Source organism: Amblyraja radiata, chromosome 1, assembly GCF_010909765.2.
Source record: "Amblyraja radiata isolate CabotCenter1 chromosome 1, sAmbRad1.1.pri, whole genome shotgun sequence".
In the NCBI taxonomy this organism is placed as follows: domain Eukaryota; kingdom Metazoa; phylum Chordata; class Chondrichthyes; order Rajiformes; family Rajidae; genus Amblyraja; species Amblyraja radiata.
Genome location: NC_045956.1, coordinates 63400514 through 63422010, shown reverse-complemented (window position 1 = coordinate 63422010; position 21497 = coordinate 63400514). Strand labels below are relative to the sequence as shown.

Below are 21497 nucleotides of genomic sequence, written 5' to 3'. Positions count from 1 at the left end.
TAATTTTTTTGCAGAGAGAATGGTAGGTGCCTGAAATGCGTTGCCAAGAAAAGTGATGGAAGAGTGTTTAAAAGGCATTTGGTCAGCACATGAATAGGCTGGAAATGGATGGATATAAACAGGCAGATAAGATTACTTAAAATTGCCATAATGGGTGACAGACATTGTGGGCCGAAGAGCCTGTTCCTGTTTAATGTTCTATGATTACTCCTGCACAATGTATAGATATTCAAATATAAGTTCAGAATAGCTCAAATAGACATGCAGTGAGCTTCTGCAAGGGAATTCACACTCCAAGTGAAAACCTAAAACAACTTAGCTAGCGATATTTAGATGATTTCTCTGGATTTCTGGTGTTCTTCCAATGTTGTTATCGTAGATGGGAGGGCACATTCTCATGACAATCCACTTCCTATATGTGATTATAGCTTTTAGTCTCAGCATAACATTATAAACTGGTGCTTACAGTCACATGCTTTGAGGAATTCCAGCCAGAAGACTCCAAGCATCATTTTAGAGTTTTACTTTCACCAATCATTTACTGCAAAGTGTAAATTAAAATGTGTTAATCCTATTTCATTGGCAGAATAGTTAAGATTTAATTATGTAGCTCTCTTTACACTTGGTCTTCATAGATGTCAGTGTGACCAGTTCTGTTTTGGAAAATTATTCATATATTTAGGAAAACTAAAATATCTGCACTCTTCATCTTTGATTTTTATTTCTACTCTGGAGATGTGGGAAATGATGACAAGATAATACTTACTCCTTGGCTCGAGTTTCCCCGACACCTTCAGATCAAATTCACACAAGGAATTGGAATTATATACAGATAACAAGTCACTTTTCCGATAAACAACCTGGTCTTTGCAGAAATTCTGCAGCATTTTTCCAAATTCTGGTTCCACTGTGCAACTACTAGGCTTATTACAATCAGTTTTACAACTTGCCATGCTGGGATTTTAACTCATAATCACCAAGTTAAATCTTCTTGTATATAATGGATGCTAGTTGAAGCTATCATACCTATTTTATATATAAAAACATTCCATCACTATACATATGGTGAAAGAAAGTGGCAAATCCTATCACTCACAATGAATAGTATAATGGGATAATGGGGGGGGGGGGTCTTTTATTATTAAAATAAAATCTCACATTAACATACAAATGTTTATACAGGAAGAGTATCGGCAATTTGTTTGGAAAGCCAGTGTGAAAAATCCATAAACCTTAAAAATGTATCTGTTTTATGATTAACCGTCCCCAAACTTTCAATGAAATGATTTCTTCCACTCACATCAGTGCTGAAGTCTAATAAAACTGCTGCTCTTTGTGCTTGTGAGAAACAATAATCCCCTTGGCCTGAGGCAGATCATGCAGATATATTACCAAAACCAGAGGTCTAAAACATATCCTTCTAAAACATATCCTTCCTAAAACAAAAGGAGTTTATTTATCTTTTTCACTCCAAACTGGTAATGTAGGTGTAATTGAAGCATTGGTCTCCATATTATATATGAAGCTGGATTTGCAGTGGTATATCTTTTTGAATTTCAATTTTCCCAGTCTAAACAAGCAAATGTTATGAAGCCAGATGAACATTATATAAAGTAAATGTATTATTTCTCATGTTGTTGAACATTTAAAATGTTTTATGTAAATAATGTTTTTATGTTGCATATTATTTGTTTAAAATCACATTAAATATTATGATCAATGCAAATAGACGGAAAATTAAAGTCAGATATAATCCCTTAATTATGTCCAAATCTGTATAATTTTTAACACCATTTATCAGTAATGCTAGTTTTGGAGTATCTACCTAGTGTCATAATACTTGTTGTATAAAGTGGGAAAATCAAATTCAAAATAGTCAAAGGTTTCTAGTTGCCAATGCTAGTTCCCATTGGTGTTTTACTATTGCTTTTCTATGCTTCTGCTTCAGATAGTCTCTTTTTGCCTTTCTAGCTTGCCAATCTTGAGATCAGTCAAGTAGCACATTACAAAACATAGAAATCATAAAGCCACAACACAAACTCTCACAAGACCACATGAACAACCACAAAAACTTTAACCGAATGAACTGCAAAGCTAACTACAAATTCTGCAGCGCAATAGCACAATGAACCCAGTAGATGGCTGGTACCTTCAAAATGATCATGGCCATTTTCTTCAGGAATTCTTTCAATTTGGGTTTCAACAGATTCGTCCCAGATTGGCCTCACATCAAACAGGTCTTCTGGAAGAGGCTGGTGTACTTCACTGGGCTGCTCAGTTTCTATAATAGAACTATCTACAGCACTGCTATCATCATCTGATAACACTTCATGTTCTCGCTCTTCCTCTGTCAAACGATCCACCAACTTTGAAGCCTCATCACTTATTTCTTCAAAAAATTCAATTGAATGTTTATAAAGTTCAAAAAATTTATCTTTGCTGCCCTTAGTATAACCAGTAGCAGCTTGTGAACTATAACTAGATTTGGTCTTCACTGGAAGTCTTGATTGGAATGATTTTGGTTTATTACTTTCAGATGTTTCTGATCCAATGAAAAATTGGGACACAGGTTCTTTTGCATCAGGTTCGGTATCACAGCTCTTCCCCTTATTAAGAAGTTTACTTCTCATCTCAGCAGAATTACTGGCATCTGACTCAGACTTGCTCCGTGGTTCCTGTCTTACTGGCAACCTAGATTTAACCTCATGGATTTTAATGGTCTCTGAAGTCTTTTTCATATCTGGTAACATTGGTGACGAATGGTGGTCTATTCTGTGTGCAACGGCCTTAACAGGAATTCTAGATTTTGATTTTACTACATCATCTGTAGATCCTTCCTGAACACTGGCAGAAGATGAAGATGCCTTATCTATGGGTGCAGTTGGTACACGAGGAATTGCAGTTACAACTGCAGTATGTCTGACAGGTAACTTTGATTTTGCCTCTGTCTGATAGGTTTGTTGAATAATTGCAGTAGGAATTTCAATAACTGAACGTTGCTCTTCAGGTGATGAGTCTGATGAATCATCGTCACTCCTATCAGCCTGTTGTGAAGATATGGTCACTGTAGAAAAGTCCAACTGGACATTATTCGCAGATGACTTGGGAGCAACAATATCTACTTCATCATCTAAGATGAAAGGTTTTACTTCAGCCACTTCAGGCGCTGCAGTGTCTTTTTTTGAAGATTTGGCAGATGCAGAAATGCCCATTTTGATTGGAATTCTCGATTTTTGCTCATTTTTTGTGGCTATTTGTTCATCAGTGCAACTAAACTCAATAGGGGATTGAAGAGCTGCATCAATAGTGGGTGGTGAATCTGACATTGAACCAGATTGAATCTCAGTCTGAGAAAGGTTGAGTACTCCATCAGTCACGCACTCAGTTTCAAGAGGCTTCACCTCATCCTCACTTCCTTCCATTTTTGACACTTCAATTAAAGCCTCAGCATCCTGGTCTTCTCCAATTTGGAAAAAATGGAAGCCGTCATCTCCATAGCTCCTTTTGCTCATATCAATGGCACCACTTCTGGTCATTTCAAACAATTTTCCCTCTTGAAATAGGAATGGGTTTTGTTCATTGGTTGGTGTACCATCCTCAATCGGAGTTCTTGCTGGTGTGGTATCAGGAGTTGTACCACGAGATTGTCTGTCAACCATTAGGCCAAATATTTTCTGCTCTTCCTCTATAAGACGAGCTGCAAATACGTCATCATCTTCTCTGATTGTATTCCAAGCATCAAGCTCCGGCTTTGTTTCAGTTATTATTATTTCGCTACGCTGTTCCTCAGCTGCTTTATTTGAACGCATGTCACTTAATGCAGATTCGTCAGCAGGAGCTGCTTTATATTCCACACAGTCAATTACAGGTGATGAAGATTTTTCTATCATTCCATCCTGGCCCTCATGCCTCTGGTCATGTGCTTTTGCTTGATATTCTTCAGATCTGCTATCGACCCACAGTTCATCTCGCTTTTCTGCAGCTTGCTCAAGACGCTGTACATCTTCCTCAGTAAGAATATCTTCCTCTTGCAGCTCAGGCACAAAAGCTGGTGCTTCTGAAGAAACTGGCTCTTCAATAGACTCACCAGTGGCTGTACAAGAATGAACTGCAGAGGAATGATGAGTTTCAACATTGTCACAAGGCACTGCTTCAGAAACCTGTGAATCAATTGAAACACCGCAATCTTTGTCCACGCTTCTGTTTTCTACTGTTATGCCACTATCACCTGTTGGTTCACTTGATTCTTTCTCGTGATCTATTATCTTAAAGGTGTAGTTTTTGTCCGGTATGAGAGGAAATTCTGCATCCTCAGGACTAGAAACAGGGAGGAGTGGAGATGGAGGGTTAACTCGAATAACTGGTTCCATGAGCAGTCCACTTTCAGCCTCTTTGCTTAGTTGAGTTAGTTCTGGCTCACTTTCTGAAGAAGAGGAGCTCATTCTATGCTCGGCATGAGATATAACTATAACTTCTGCATCTTCTACATTGGATATAGCAGGGGTTGACGACATATCAGAATGCTTCTGCTCCTTTTTACTATCACGTTTTAATCTAGCATCCTCCTCTAGTTCATCAAACGTTTTGATCTTGGCTGCCATTTTGAACATCTCCTCTTCTGGTGTAAATCTTTTCTTTGATTCACTGTCTGGAGGGGAATCATCATCAATTTCCTCTTGGATTTCTGGAATCACAATTGGCTTGTCAGCAACTGAGAGTATATGCGTGTCAGGTGTTTTAGGTGTGACTTCATAACTGATCTCCTCAGAGCTCGGAGTTTCAGGTGAAAGAGGGCTCTTTCCTGAACTTTCCATTTGAGACACTTGGTCCAAACTATCTTCCTCTGTGCTCCCATCAGGTGACATAAGTTTCCTTGCTTCTCTGCTTATGGGTCCTTCTCCTCGCATTTCCCTGAGAATTCTACTCCTGGCTGATGTAGAATCCAAAGAAATATCAGTTTTGTCACTTTTTTTCTCAGTGATCACGATAGAAGCCACTTTTTCACTCTTCAGTGCCATGGAAATTGCTGTACTTAACCTATGCTCCACTGGGCTACTTTCGAGAGAATCTGGACATGGAGATTCTTTTAATGGGCTTGGCTCCAGTGAATCTGGGGATTTGTGTGAAGTTGTATCAATATCATCCTGTGTGGGACTACCCTCCAGAGAATCCTTATGGCTGATCAAAGATTCATCTGCCATTGGACTAAGATTATCAGTATCAAGCGAAACTCCGGTGAGACACAATTCCAATAGTTGACTTCTTGGTGTGGCCTCTGGTGAAATGGAAGTTACAACTGGTGAAGCATTTTTTTGGTCAGTTTCCTTCACTGCAGTATCTGGGGCTAATAACGCTCCTGGTTTTCCATCCGACATTGAAACACAAATGCTTCTATCCTTGCCTTTGAATCCACTCTCCAAAGAATCATCATGCCCATCATGAAGGAACAAAGATTCTGATTCTTCCTGCATAAAAGCATCTTTTTCACTGGTATCATCTGTAGCTTTAAGGGCAGAGACAGATTCACTTGTGCTCTGCTCATCCACTTCATCTACGAGAGATGTGGCTTGAGTTATTTCTGTCAATTGCAATTCATCATAATCAACACAACCAGAATCTGCAGTTAGTTCTGCATCAGTGGCATCTAAATATTCCTTTGTTACCTTTAAGCCAGAAATGTCTTCAGTTGAGATTACATTTTCATACTGTGCAGAAGGTGTGCTTTTCTGAAAACTTTGGTCCTCGTTGTCTATTTTGACAGGATCTCCAGCATCTTGCTTTTCTGACGTTTCCTGATCATTTTTCTTTGGTGAAAGGGAGAGACTTTCAGGGCTTGTCTCAGGAGTTTCTGCAAGACCTTCATGTTTATAGCTCTCCTCTGAGCTGATTTGAGGAGTACCATCACCCAAGCTAAAGCTCGGAGAGTCAGCAATGCCTTCATGCTTTAGGCTTTCTGAACTGTCATCAAGGGCACCATTTTGTAATGCTACATCTGGTGTAAATCCATCTTTCACATACTGTGGTGGAAAACTAATGTTCAGGTGATGGTGAACTGGGCTTGTCACTACCTGTTCAAGGTAAAGTTCAGCATCTGGAGTATCTGAAGTTTTCCTAAATTGTTGATATTTGTCGTTATCTTCTAATTCCTCTTTAATGACATCAGTGAAATCAGTGGATGTCTTCCTGTCTGGACTGATCTGTAAATCGCTAGTCACAGTTATTCTGCTGCTGTGTATCTCAGTTTGCTTTTCATGATCTTCGGCAAAAACAGACTCAAAGTTTTCTGATGTTTCAGAACTTGCATCACCTCTTTCAATTGTGAGTACCTTCTTATCTTTGCTTGATGGTATTCTTTTCCTTTCTCTACTAATTTCCCTCGTGCCTTGTGTTACTGAACTAATTGCAGCTATTCCATTCTGATCTATACGCAATGTATCCTGTGAAAGCCCTTGTGGCTTGAACTTTCCTACATCATCTGCTTTTGCTTCTATAAGTACATCATGAGACACTTCTGGTTTTGTTAATTCTTCTAAAGTTTGCTTTTCTGCTTGTGAAGCATCAGATGCATGTTGGAAGAGTCGAGTCATCTTCTTGGATGGATCTTGTCCTGACTGAAATGCTTTCATCAGTTCACGCACTGACATTGTTTCTTCAAGCCTTTCTGTAACAGCGGAAGTAGGAGCCTCTGTGCATGATACTCGTTTAGTAACTGATATGCAAATCTCTTCCTTTACTGCTGATTTTACTTGTTTTCGTTGCCCTTTCTCTGCTTCCACACGCTTCTGGAGAGCTTTGACTTTCTCTTTTATTGAACCAATGGGAGTTTCTTCTACCACAGGTGAGGTAGATTCTGCAATGGTTGGAGGCACTAATGTTGTTTCTTCCTTGGTGGAATCAGATTCAGTGTAAATATTCTGCTGTACTTTTTTAAGCTCCATCGTTGATTCTTTAGTTTGGGATTGAAATGCAGGATCCTTAAAATACACTGCGGTATTTTCTGCCTTGAATCTCTGAAACACTGGCTTTGTCTTTCCCATATCAAGTTTACTTTGGTCTTTTGCTTTGTGCGATTCCTCTTGTTCACTGAGCTCCTCAGATCTTGAAGGTTTGTAAATCATCTGATCAGTTCCTTTTTTAATATCTTTGGCAATGAATGTTGCTTCAAAACTTTCTTGGACGATATTCATTTGACAAGTGGCTGGAGGTCCTGTTGCTACTTCCTTTAAATATGTGTCCAGGTCATTTTCTAAATAGCCCAACATTCCATTCATATCTTTCACAACCTTTTCTCGGGGCCCTCTGTCAATTCTGTGCTCCACAAACAAAGATTCAGTGACCTCTGCTGGTACTTCTCGTTTGACTTCATCAATTTCTTCGTCGCTGATAATTACCCAGCTTTCTTCGAGTTCTTCACCAAAGGCCTCTTGTAGAGATTCGTCACCCGTGTATGTTCCGCTTCTTAAAATCTCACTCACTTTTTCCAAGTCTTCTTTCACTTTCCCTACAATTTCAAAAGGCTCACCTGGTTCATCTTCAGCCCCTTTTGCTAATTCTTTCACCTCTATAGGGCTTCCTTTACTTCCTGATGTTTTTAAGATCTTAGTGACCTTGATCAAGTCTTGTTTCATGTCAGATACATCTGAAAGCAAGTCTGGGCTGGCCAGCACAGGGACATCATGGACAAGATGGGATTTTATGGCTGAAGAAATCTCTGCAGATTCAGTCTCCTCCTCTTCATCTTCGTTTTGACATAAATGTTTCAATTTAAAACAAAAATGGGTCAAGAAAGAAATTGGAAAATGTGATTTGGGTGACACAATACAGATTCTGAAGGGATGGGTCAAAGTAAGAGATGGATTGAATGGCAGATGGATATCCACAAGGTCTGCAGGTGGGTACAATTGCGAAGCAAAGCCAACTCAAAATTGGGAAGTAACAGGCAGGAAATAACTTGCTTTATTTTCACCAGAACACATCCACACCACTTACAACACCAAAGCAATAACAAATCGAATCGAAACCAAGACACCAACAAACTGAAATAAATAGGAGCAGTGCATTCGCACAGAGATAGGAATCTCAAGATTGTTTAGATGTAACAGATTCACGTCTAAAGAAAAAAGATCAGAAACCACAGATAACTGATTTCCTCTTAAAGAAAGCCAGTACTAGCAAACTGTCAGAACAACATTTGTTGTCTTCTATTTCAAAAATAAATTTTAAACAAAAGCTTACTTTTTTAGGAACTAGAACTAAAAAAACACATTGAACATCATATTATTTAAACCAGCTGCAAACCGGCAAAGAATCTCAAACCTAAATGCACATAGTGTAAAGAAAAAGCTACTGAAATGAAGTGAGATCCTTTCCTTGGAACATCCTAGTTGTTCTGACAACTAAACAAAAAAAAACCTTTGCAAATACGAAAACACAAATTAAGAAGAAGGGCAAACCAAACGAGGATCTACTGAAAGAGATCAAAAATATAACCAGTGGATGAAGTCAGAAAACAAAATATGGTGGATAGAGCAAAATTAAAAATTTGCAACACTCACACACACAGAACGCTTAAGCCAAGTTATTTCCATGCAAAACTAGAGTTCTGACAGCATGAGGCATGCAGCCATATGTAAGCACTAATTAACATAGACATTTTGCTTTAGTTAGGTGGCATTGTGGTGAAGTACAGTGGTTGATGTAGGTTATTTAAAAGCAGGAAAGACTTTTCCTAGAATGGCATATTTGTTCAAACATAACAATAATATCCAGCATTAAATAGTATCCACTTTTAAGGAAAGAACATTTCATCGGCTATCTAAACAGTTTTCAAATTTAAATAAAATCTACGATCATTTTGTGTTTTATTGTTATGTTCTGAAATAGGCACTGGGTTATTCAGTTATAATTCAATGTTGGCCAATAATTTTGTGTTCAAAATATCTGAGCTAAATGGTGACAAGATCTTTATTACATTTCATTTTATGGGCAGCATTTTCTTTTCCTCAGCTTGCACCTCAATACAACAAATAATAACCACTAAAATGACTAAAGAAAGAGGAGCAATGTAATGTAGCAAACTCTTCTCAATTATCCAATACAATTTTTCAACTTTGCTCATTCAATTTTTATACATCTATGTGCAATATATTCCAATGGAGATGCCAACAAATGGAAATAAAATAATTTGTATTATTTATAGTTTATAGAGAGAGATGTGAATTGGTGTATACAGTAAAAATCCTGTTTGAAAATCAACATCTATGGTATGTGTGTTGCTCATTTAACTCCACACCAAAATATAATGTCATCCACTTTATCCAGTTTACCTTTGTTAAACATAGAACACATAGCATAGTACAGGACAGGAACAAGTCCTTCAGCCTACAATGTCTAGTCCCTTCTGCCAGCACTTCTTCTTCTTGCGTATGGCGTGCACAGCAAGTTGGACAACTTGTTCTATTTGATCTTATTTGATTGTGCACGCCGGGTTGATTGCATTCGTCGAAATAGGGCGGACCCCTAACAGCACTTGATCCATTTTCATCATATCCATATCCCTCTCTAAATAGCCCCTATTGTTTCTGCTTCCACCGCCACCCCAGGCAGCATATTCCAGGCACTCGCAACTCTCTGTGTAAATAAACTTGCTCCACATCAATCTTTTCCCCATCACCTTAAAGCTATGCCCTCTAATATTTGACATTTCAATCCTGGTAAAAAGATTCCGAAACCCTTCTGATAATTTATAAACTTCCATCAGATCTCCCCTCAGTCTCCAAAGCTCCAGAGAAAATATCTTCAATATGTCCAACCTCTCTTTATAGCTAATACCCTCCAAGGTTGTAGGTTAATTGGCTTCAGTAAGAATTGTAAATTGTCCCTCAGTGGGCTAAAGGGCCTGTTTCCACGCTGTATCTCTAAGCTAAACTATCCAACTTTTTAGCATGGTTCTATTAAAGAACAATCTTACACATTGTAGCACAATCTTACACGCCCTCAATGCTAGTTAGTGTTAAATATCCTACAGTGACCAGGACAGGTTACAGACCATTGGCAACCTCAAGAAACTTTGGAATCGTATTAGTCAATGTCATTCTCTATATAATTGCATGATTAGTATAAATCATTATTGCAGTCATACACTGAACAGGATAGTTTTCCACGCAAATAAATGTGGAAAGCTGTTTTTGTATGGATTTTGGAAAACACTACACATGTGTAAAACTGTAATGATTAAAATGCAATGAATACATTTGATAGTATGACACATTACAAATTTATCACCAGCAATATCCACAAACAAAATAATTCATAAATTATTGTTAGGTATTGCTATTTCATTTTTGGGTTTAATCTTTGGTACAAAAATCTGAACTGTACTTCACCACAGTAGTTGCCATTCTGATGTAGGAGCATTTTAAAAATCGTATGGACAAAATGTCAAGTGTGACATGGAGCAGGCATGCTCTCCGCTCTTCAAGGAGCATGAAATTTAACAAGATAAATATGAAAAATAGAAATAATTTAATGATAATGCCACAGGCACCAGCAGGACCATAAGGGATGTTAAAGGAAAGTGGATGCTTAAATGATCATTTAGTTATTAATCTATATGAATTTAGTTTAACACTAGTAAACTATTAATCAAGTTAACAATTATTAAACATAATTACTGTTATCTCAACAAGCATTAGTAACAAGCTGTTAAATTATTTTAAATATTTTATAGTCATGCTGTCATAATACATTTTGTTGTACAGATCGGAAACATTCTTACATTTATCTTGACTTCCAGTCACCTGTGAACAATAAAAAGTACAAAATAAGTATAAGATGCACTGCATCAATTAGAGTCATTTGTTTTTAAGAGTATTGTTTCGTATAGTTAGTATGATTTATTAGAAATAGTGTGGCAGCAACAGCAATCTTAATCACAATCTTCCAAGATTTCAAATCCCCAACCTCATTACACTACAAATATTGAATGGAGTTACATTATGCTTGCGACAGTGTACATTTTATCCATTGGCCCAAGCTAATACTACTATTTCAGTCATTTTTTTGGACTTAATGGTTTTGGTTACATATATATATATATACAGACAGACACACAGGTAAATATATGTATGCACAATGATACTTTTAATACCAGGCAATAATAAACCAAACCTGAACACAAACGCTATTTTCAGTACACCTTTTAAATAAATTCCTCGCAATAACAACATATAAAATCATTAAAAAAAATTAAATGCTAATATTAATACAAGGCCAGGAAATATTCCATTTTGTATTGTTCAAAAGAGAATGGCATCGGAAAATGTTTTACTATGTCAAAGGCACTATATAAATGCCAGTGGTACTTATCTGGTAACTCATCAATTTCTTTCTTTTATACTTTATTGCACAATAATGTATGCAATAGCATAGGAATGTTTGATCCTGACTACAGGTGCTGTCTGTATGGAGTTTGCATGTTCCCCCTGTGACCGCGTGGGTTTTCCACATTCCAAAGACGTGCAGGTTTCTGGGTTAATTGGCCTCTGTAAAAATTTCCCCTGGTATGTAGTGTACGGGTGAAGATGGTCGGTGCAGACTCGGTGGACCGAAAGGCTTGTTTCTATGCCATATCTTTAAACTAAACTAAAACAAAACTTTGGGAATAAAGTATTTTAGGAATAAAGTATTTTAGGTCACGGTGGCACAGCGGTAGAGTTGCTGCCTTACAGCGAATGCAGCGCCGGAGACCCGGGTTCGATCCTGACTACGTGGGCTCTCTGTACGGAGTCTGTACGTTCTTCCCGTGATCTGCGTGAGTTTCTCAGAGATCTTCGGTTTCCTCCCACACTCCAAAGAGGTACAGTTTGTAGGTTAATTGGCTTGGTAAATGTAAAAAAAGATGCTAGTGGGTGTAGGATGGTGTTAATGCGCAGGGATCGCTGGTCGGCGCAGACCCGGTGGGCTGAAGGGCCTGTATCTGTGCTGTATCTCTAAACTAAACTAAATGAATAGCTTTCCACTGCATACTCTCTACTTTCCAGCCTTGAAATGCTTAAGCACTTCATTACAAATTTAGTGTCTTCAATTTTAACAATCATAAAATAATTCAGTATTACAAAACAGAAACAGTCCCCTTGCACACCATATCTATGATGACCATCGTGCGTGTCGATCCTACTAATCCTACTTGCCTGCATTAATTCCATACCTCGCTATCCCTTGGTCATTTAAGATGCCTCTTAAATGTTATTGCTATTTTTGCCTCCGACACCTCCTCTGGCAGCTCTTTTCAGATACGAACCACTTGTTGCATGGAAATCCTTCCCCTCAGTTCCCCTTTAAATGGGACTAGTGCAGAAGGGACTAACCAATGATTTGTAAAACTGTAACATGATGTCCCACCACATCAATGTACCCAATGCCTCTGTTGAAGGAGGAATGCATGCCATACCCCTTCTCTATCAGGGATCTATATATACTTCTATTCCTTGGTCTCTCTGTTCAAAAGCACTTCCCAGAACATTGCCTAGGTCCTGCCCGGTTTAATTTCCCAAATGCATAATGTTGCACTTAAAGAGCCAGACAGCTCGAAAACAGGCCCTTTGGTCCAACTCGTCCATGCAGACCAAGGTGCTCTATCTAAACCAGGGGATTCTAAACTATGACCTGCGGGCAACATCCGGCCCACCATGAGATTTTATCCGGCCCGCAGCAAGCTCTTAACACGTTCCGTGCGGCGGGCTATTAAGCGGGTCTGGAGGCGGGCAAGCTTGTGATCCTTGGTAGAGTCCAGGAAGGCGAGGAAGCGTTTGTTGAGGGTGTGGATCTGGCGTCGAATGAAGTAGAGTTGTGGTTCATTGCAGGTGTGAATGTGTGAGTGAGTGAATGAGTGAGTGAGTGGGTGTGTGGATGTTTGAGTGTGTGCGAGTGGATGTCAGTGTGTGCGGGTGGGTGAGTGTGTAAGTTGTGTGCGAGTGTGTGTGTGAGTGAGTGGGTGAGTGAGTGGGTGAGTGGGTGGGTGCGTGAGTGAGCGAGGGATGAGTGAGTGAGTGAGTGTATGTGTGAGTGGGTATGAGTGTGGGTGGTTGAGTGAATGTGTGTGAGAGTGGGTGAGTGGGTGGGTGAGTGGGTGATTGGGTCGGTGAATGGGTGGGTGAGTGTGTGGGTGAGTGGGTGAGTGAGTGAGTGTGGGTGTCAGTGTGTGCGGGTGGGTGAGTGTGTAAGTTGTGTGTGAGTGTGTGTGTGAGTGAGTGGGTGGGTGAATGGGTGAGTGAGCGAGGGAGTGTATGTGTGAGTGGGTGAGTGGGTGAGTGAGTGTGTGTGGGTATGTGGGTGTGTGAGTGTTGGAATGAATTTTGAAATCAAAAAAGCAGTTCCATCCTTCCCAATAATGTGGTTGCATAAAACTTTATGATTTTGTTGGTTAACCTTAATTGATGGCTACAAGTTTTGTTTTGAATTTCTTCCATTTGTTTTAAAGTTCTTTTTTGAGTTCATTAAATTTATAAAACTGGCATTTCTTTATTTTTTCCTACGGCCCGCAAAAATGTGCCAAATATATAATGCTGAAAAGTTTGGAGGCCCCTGACTAAAACTAATCCAACTGCCCGCATTTGGCCCATATCCCTCTTAACATTTCCTATCCATGTACCCTGCCTAGTGAAACTTACAAAATTCTTAAGGGGTTGGACAGGCTAGATGCAGGAAGATTGTTCCCGATGTTGGGGAAGTCCAGGACAAGGGGTCACAGTTTAAGGATAAGGGGGAAATCTTTGGGACCGAGATGAGAAAAAAAATTTTCACACAGAGAGTGGTGAATCTCTGGAATTCTCTGCCACAGAAGGTAGTTGAGGCCAGTTCATTGGCTATATTTAAGAGGGAGTTAGATGTGGCCCTTGTGGCTAAAGGGATCAGGGGATATGGAGAGAAGGCAGGTACATGATACTGAGTTGGATGATCAACAATGATCATATTGAATGGCGGTGCAGGCTCGAAGGGCCGAATGCCTACTCCTGCACCTATTTTTCTATGTTTCTACCCGTCCAAGTGTTGGGATCAGCTATTGGGATTTCCCTGCGAGAATGGGAGCAAGTTAAATAGACAAGTCTCACAGTTGCTGGTCTCAGCTATCAGGATTTCCCCACTAGAATGTGAGCAAGGCAAGGCAAGTCTCACAGCTTGGTCGGCACAGTGGCCCTGAGGCAGAGCAGGGTAGGATGAGGTCAGGCAGAGCGATAGTGATAGGAGACTTGATAATTAGGGGACAGGCAGGAGATTTTGTGGCAGCAAACGGGACTCCAGGATGGCCTGCTGCCTCCCTGGCACCAGGGTCCTAAATGCAAAACATTCTCAAGGGGGAGGAGGAAGTCGTGGTGCACGTCAGAACAAATGACATAGCTTGGAAAAGAGATGACGCCCTGCGGAGTGAATATAGGGCAAAATTCTAAAATGCAGGAACTCGAGGGTGGTAATCTCCAGATTCCTACTGGTGCCATGTGCCAGTGAGAGTAGCAATAGGAAGATCGGGCAGATGATTACATGTCTGAGGAGTTTGTGCAGGGGAAATCATATCTGCCTTTACTTCCAATCCTAGCAGCATGTACCAGGCACCCAACACCATCTGTATAAAAAACTTGCTCAAAAGAGCTCTCCCTCGATCCTATGCGATTTCTGTAGCTGATCTCCATCTAGCTGTATACTTTTGACAGTCTTCCTCATAGCCCACAACTCCAGCAATCTTGGTATCATCTGCAAACTTACTAACCAACCCATCTACACGTACGTCCAAGGTATTTATAATATAACACAAACAACAGAGGTCCCAGCACAAATTCCTGCGGAACTCCACTGATCATTGATCTTCTGCCTGAAACCTAGGTCTTCGATCAGTAAACCAGTTATAAAACTCATACGATGAAGTCATTATGTATCTCAACAAATTTAATCAGTCTACTATGGTTTTCCCCAGGTGCTCGGGTTTCCTCCCACATTCCAAAGACGTACTGATTTGTAGGTTAATTGGCTTCGGTAAAAATTGTAAATTGTCCATAGCGTGTAGGGTACTGTTAGTGTACGGGATCGCTGGTCGGCATAGACTCGGTGGGCTGAAGGGTCTGTTTCTGTGCTGTGTCCTTAAACAAAACTAAATAAATTGTAGCTATTAAAAAGACCCTTATTTTTAATATAAACATTTTAATAGAAAAGAATAGTTGTGAGTCTGAAATTCTCTAGCCCTTAACCCCATTTCCCCATGGACAAAATTGTTCTTATAACCTGATTATCTATAATGCAACTTTTCTTAGTTGTCTTATAGAATTGTCGTGTTATAGAAGAACTACCCGTTTCGTCAATGACTCTATCCTCATGGGCCTGTCCCACTTAGGCGATTTGTCAGGTGTCTGCCGGCGAATGTCACGTAGCCGGTAGTCGCCAGAACGACCGGCAAGTGGAACGGCGACTGTCAGAGTGGAGAAACACACACACACATTTCCCCCCCCCCAAAGGCAGGGGCCAGGGCAGGCAGGGGGAGCGCTGTCTGAAATTCACACGGTGCAAGGCCAAGGTGATACACTGCGATGAACAGGAAGATTGGCGCTGTAATTAAGATAGCTAGCACAGTGTACGGTAAGTCCTTTAAAAGGGGGGGAGAAGGAGGGAGAAGGAGTGGAGACAACAGTTAATAAGCTAGACAACATTTAAGAAGCCAGAGATACACGGCTGTGAAGTTCGGCGGACATTTAACATTACCAGTCGGTTATCCTTGGTTCTGAAAACTACTGCTTACGTATTTTTTCCCCAATGAGCCAGAGAAATTCACCAGTCAGCACCGGCTGCAGCCTACGAGAACCTAAGAGAACCTTCGACCTCCCGGCGACCCACCGACTTCTCGAGAATTCTCGCTACTCTCCATAACGGCTTCATTCCAGTCTCTGATAATTTTTCAACATGTTGAAAAATTCTCGGCACCATAATGAGGCCACGACTAGTTCCCAGAATGTGGGAACTCCTCACGACCACGAAGGCGACTCCCGGCAACCACCCGGGAACATGTGGTGACTGCAAAGTCTCCTGCAGTTGCCTAAAAAGTCGCCTAAATGGGACAGGCCCATAAGAAATGCTGGAGTAACTCACTGGGTCAGGCAGCATCTCTGGAGAAAATGGATACATGACGTTTTGGGTTGGGACGCTTCTTCAGACTGATTCAGTTCATTCGTTAGGGTGGTACAGTTGCTGCCTTACAGAACCAAAGATCCGGGTTAGATTCTGACTACGGGTGTTGCCGGTATGACGTTTGTATGTTCTCCCTGTGACGACGTGGGTTTTCTCCAGATGCTCTAGTTTTTTCCCACACTCTAAAGCCGGACAGGTTTGTAGGTTAATATTGGTAAAATTGTAAATTGTCCCTAGTGTGTTGGATAGTGCTGGTGTACGGGAATCGCTGGTCGGCGCAGATTCTGTGGGCCGAAGGACCTGTTTCTCTCTTTAGTTTAAAGACTCGGCCATAACTGTAAGTGACCTCAGGAATCTTAACCTGGGGAGTATAAATTCAGCAAGGATTCAGATTCTGCATGTACGTCTGTGGCCTCTGCTAGAGCATTTGTCAAGGGCAAGATTGTGAAAAGCTTAACAGTCAAATGAAAGTTGGCAAATAATTAATGTCTGCTTGAATAGGAACATCCAGGTTGGTCAAATTGCATTCCAGTAAGTCTAGGATACAACCAGAAAACAAAGAACATGTTGATGGAATTATGTTGGAATTATCATGGTCTCTGAAGTGATTACTGCTCATTGTGTGCAGTTTGCTGCCAGGAATTGCCCAGAAATCTGCAGGATTCATTTCATTCTAATCGAATTCTAATTCACCTCAACTGAAATGACCCTGGAATTGAGAAAATCAGAGCTCAGTTACTGAGTGACATGACTGCATAATTAGTAAAACAATTAGAATTACATTTTGGAATCAATTCCGGGCCTTGTTAGAGTATAATTTGTTATCTACTAAAGTAAGATTGGAATACTACTTGTTAAAATTACCTCTTCCTCTTGCTCCTGATCTGAATCTGACTCCTTCTCATCCAAAGTTGACAAGAGGTAAAAGAATAGGTAGAGCATGGAATAATCAGACAAGATTGCAGTAGGAATAAAAATAAAAGAGCACAAATGAGTTAAAGCTCATCAGCATGACAAATTATTCCACAGGATCAATATGAAAAACAAAAGCAAGCAGCATCTGTATTAATGACACAAAGAAAGTATAAAAAGATTGAATGCATTCTATACATACAACGCAAAGTAACGTACAAGATTTTAGTTCTAATGGGGTTATTTAGTAAAAAGCTTGTACGGCTCTGAACAATGAAAGAGCAATGCATAGATTAGGCTCTCATAGAAGGAGATAAAACATTATCAGTAGATAGTAACACTTGTTAATCATTGATTAAGCCTAACTGTTACTTTCTAATTAGCACAGATCTTCTTATATTTCAATTACATGTGTGAAGATGGTACCTTTAAATATGTTGCACAAGATCAATATATAGATGTACTCTCAGGTGAATACTATGAAGAAATGGCAAATATCTGTCAAATGATACTTGAATGTTCACCCACCTAAATTTGCCAACATTAAAGAGACTATCTTCGGAGATATTTCTAGGAGTTAAATATTAGGAGAGATGTTCAGCAAGGCTCTAAACCTCTATATTTCAGTTAAGCAGCAAGTTGTAATATCCTCCTTCACTTAATTTGATAATTGGCGCCTGCAAAAACTTGCAAAATACTATTTTCTGCTTAGATTGAATCAATACCTTTACTTGAAATGAGGGTTTATATTTCAACCATAAAGAGTCAGGTTAAAAGTCTGCCTTCCCTGCACACATAGTTGGTAACGGAAAAGTCAGACAATTAAGGAAGCCTTGTTGCGAAAAGGGGAATAGAGATCACAGTAGAAAATGTTTACAGTCATGTGGTATGTGTCAATATGATGTGTGACCTTTAAATATCAGAGAAACAGAGCTCCACCATCTTCAATAAGCTAAATGTAAAAGTCAACAGGAAGTGCAGAGGTGAGACAAGAGGTAGATACATTTTAAGAGATACAGTGCCCACCATAATGTTTGGGACAAAGACCCATCATTTATTTATTTGCCTCTGTGCTCCACAATTTGAGATTTGTAATAGAAAGCATCACATGTGGTTAAAGTGCACATTGTCAGATTTTATTAAAGGCCATTTTTATACATTTTGGTTTCACCATGTAGAAATTACAACTGTGTTTATACATAGTCCCCCCATTTTAGGGCATCATAATGTTTGGGACACATGGCTTCACAGGTGTTTGTAATTGCTCAGGTGTGTTTAATTGCCTCAATGCAGATATAAGAGACCTCTCAGCAACTAGTCTTTCCATCACCTTTGGAAACTTTTATTGCTGTTATCAACACGAGGACCAAAGTTGTGCCAATGAAAGTCAAAGAAGCCATTATGGGACTGAGAAACAAGAATAAAACTGTTTGAGACATCAGCCAAACCTTAGGCTTAACAAAATCAACTGTTTGGAACATCATGAAGAAGAAAGGGAACACTGGTGAGCTTACTAATTGCAAAGGGACTGGCAGTCCAAGGAAGACCTCCACAGCTGATGACAGAAGAATTCTCTCTACTATAAAGAAAAATCCCCATACAACTGTCCGACAGATCCGAAACACTCTTCAGGAGTCGTGTGGATTTGTCAATGATCACTGTCCGCAGAAGACTTCATGAACAGAAATACAGAGATTAAACTGCAAGATGCAAACCACTGGTTAGCCGCAAAAATCGGATGGCCGGGTTACAGTTTGCCAAGTGCTTTAAAGAGCAACCACAGTTCTGGAAAAAGGTCTTGTGGACAGATGAGACGAAGATTAACTTATAGCAGAGTGATGACAAGAGCAAAGTATGGAGGAGAGAAGGAAATGCCCAAGATCCAAAGCATGCCACTTCATCTGTGAAACGGAGGGGGTGTTATGGCCTGGGCATGTATGGCTGCTGAAGGTACTGGCTCACTTATCTTAATTGATGATACAACTGCTGATGGGAGTAGCATAATGAATTCTGAAGTGTATAATAATAATAATAATAATAATAATAATAATAATAAAGCTTTATTTCAGACACAGGTCCGTATAGACACATCCTATCTGCTCAAGTTCAAACAAATGCCTCAAAACTCATTGGCCGGCGGTTCATTCTGCAGGAAGACAGTGATCCCAAACATACTGCTAAAGCAACAAAGGAGTTTTTTTTTTAAAGTCAAAAAATGGTAATTTCTTGAGTGGCCAAGTCAATCACCCGATCTGAACCCAATTGAGCATGCCTTTTATATGCTGAAGAGAAAACCGATGGGAACTAGCCCCCAAAACAGGCATAAGCTAAAGATGGCTACAATACAGGCCAGACAAAGCATCACCAGAGAAGACACCCAGCAACTGGTGATGTCCATGAATCGCAGACTTCAAGCAGTCATTGCATGCAAAGGATATGCAACACAATACTAAACTTGACTACTTTCATTTAAATGACATTGCAGTGTCCCAAACATTACGGGGCCCTGAAATGGGGGAATATGTATAAACACAGCTGTAATTTCTACATTGAAACCAAAACATATAAATATGGCTTTTATTAAAATCGGACAATGTACACTTTAACCACATGTGATTTTTTCTATTACAAATCTGAAATTGTGGAGTACAGAAGCAAATAAATAAATGATGGGTCTTTGTCCCAAACATTATGGAGGGCACTGTACAGCAAGAATACAATTGTTAGAAGGAGCATATACAAGAGGTGCCAACACTCATATGAAAGGAAGTAGTTGTGTCATCTAGTAGAACCTAAAAAAACCCTGAGGACTCCACGGCCATGTTGAAACAAGTATCATGACCGTATCATGCTAACAAAGATAAAAGAACATTCAAGTGTGGGCAAGTTGGGCCAAAGGGCCTGTTTCCACACTGTATCACTCTATGATTTGTCACGTTGGCGCAGCAGTAGATTTGCTGCCGTACAACGCCAGAGACCCGGGTTCAATCCTGACTGTGGGCGCTGTCTGTCCGGAGTATGTACGTTCTCGCCGTGACGTGGGTTTTCTCCGGGATCTCCAGTTTCGTCCCACACTCCAAAGTCGTATAGGTTTGTAGGTTGACAAAAATGCTGGAGAAACTCAGCGGGTGAGGCAGCATCTATGGAGCGAAGGAAATAGGCAATGTTTCGGGTCGAAACCCTTCTTCAGACTGAAGAAGGGTTTCGACCCGAAACGGTGCCTATTTCCTTCGCTCCATAGATGCTGCCTCACCTGCTGAGTTTCTCCAACATTTTTGTCCACCTTTGATTTTCCAGCATCTGCAGTTCCTTCTTAAACATTAGGTTTGTAGATTAATTGGCTTGGTAAGATTGTAAATTGTTCATAGTGTGTGTAGGATAGTGTTCGTGTGCGGGGATTGCTGGTCGGCGCAGACTGGGTGGGTCGACTGACCTGTTTCATTGTTGTATCTCTAAACTCTAAATGTGGTGAACAGGGAAGTAAGACTCAAATAGCAGTGTAATTTTTCCCAGACACAAGAGACAAATAACATCCTTTGGATTATAGAAACAAAATGCTGGAGTAATTCAGAGGGATATTCAGCATCTCTGGAGAGATGGAATGGGTGATGTTTTGGGTCGAGACTCTTCTTCAGATTTCAGTCTGAAGAAGGGTCTCGACCCGAAACATCACCCGTTTGTCTGTCCCGCTTGGTTACTCCAGCATTTTGTGTGTATCTTCGGTTTGAACCAGCATCTGCAGTTCCTTCCAACACATCCTTTGGGTTATTTTTGATGTAATATTCCTTGCTTAGAAACAAAGCAAGAAAGCTCTTTTTTTTCTGGTGACATCAGAAGTTTAAAAATTCAGCCTTTGATGTCTTATTTCAGAAATTATATTACATCTCCATGAGGTCTGACTGATTATCACTGCAGAATTTAGAGCATGAAACATCCAGTTATAACTGCATTCCTTTTGCACAAGAAACTACACAATACCATGGAATACCAGGCCACAGGGCAGAAGCAACATAATAATTGATTTAGATTCCAGCTCGCTTGTAGGGAATGGAGAGGGAGTGTACCCTCAGTGGCTTCATGAGAAGTTAATTATGACACTAAATATTCTTCAATCTCTTCAAAAGTCATAGTTTCTTCCTAAGATACCCACGAAGTAGCTGATTATGTTAAATGAGATCAAGGACCAAGCTTCCACAGTGATTGAAATGGGATGCAGCTAAGGTTTTTATTAAGAAAGCATATATTGCAATCATCGATAACTTTTTCAATTGCTGACATGCTTTTCTATTCAGAAAAGATGAAAACAAATGAAAACTGAGAATTAGAGTCATGTGCAGATGTGGAATCTGATGCAATTGATTGGAAGCTTAAGATGCATTAACATCTGGTTGGAACAGACGATGTTGCTTCTGGTG

The 21497-nt window shown here is 40.0% G+C and overlaps 1 protein-coding gene across 39 annotated transcripts in view; it reads right to left on the bottom strand.

The window, feature by feature from the left end:
- ank2 (ankyrin 2) overlaps positions 1–21497 on the bottom strand; it is a 524159-nt gene that overhangs the window by 48904 nt on the left and 453758 nt on the right. For 36 of the 39 annotated variants that reach the window (XM_033023003.1, XM_033022993.1, XM_033023145.1 and 33 more), the window contains 3 exons: positions 17035–17067; positions 10778–10799; positions 2150–7738 (listed from right to left, as the gene is read on the bottom strand). In XM_033023003.1, coding sequence (XP_032878894.1) covers positions 2150–7738; positions 10778–10799; positions 17035–17067 — 5644 coding nt within the window. The remainder of the gene's footprint in view (positions 1–2149; positions 7739–10777; positions 10800–17034; positions 17068–21497) is intronic. The other 3 variants (XM_033023051.1, XM_033023022.1, XM_033023207.1) reach the window with 3 other exon arrangements.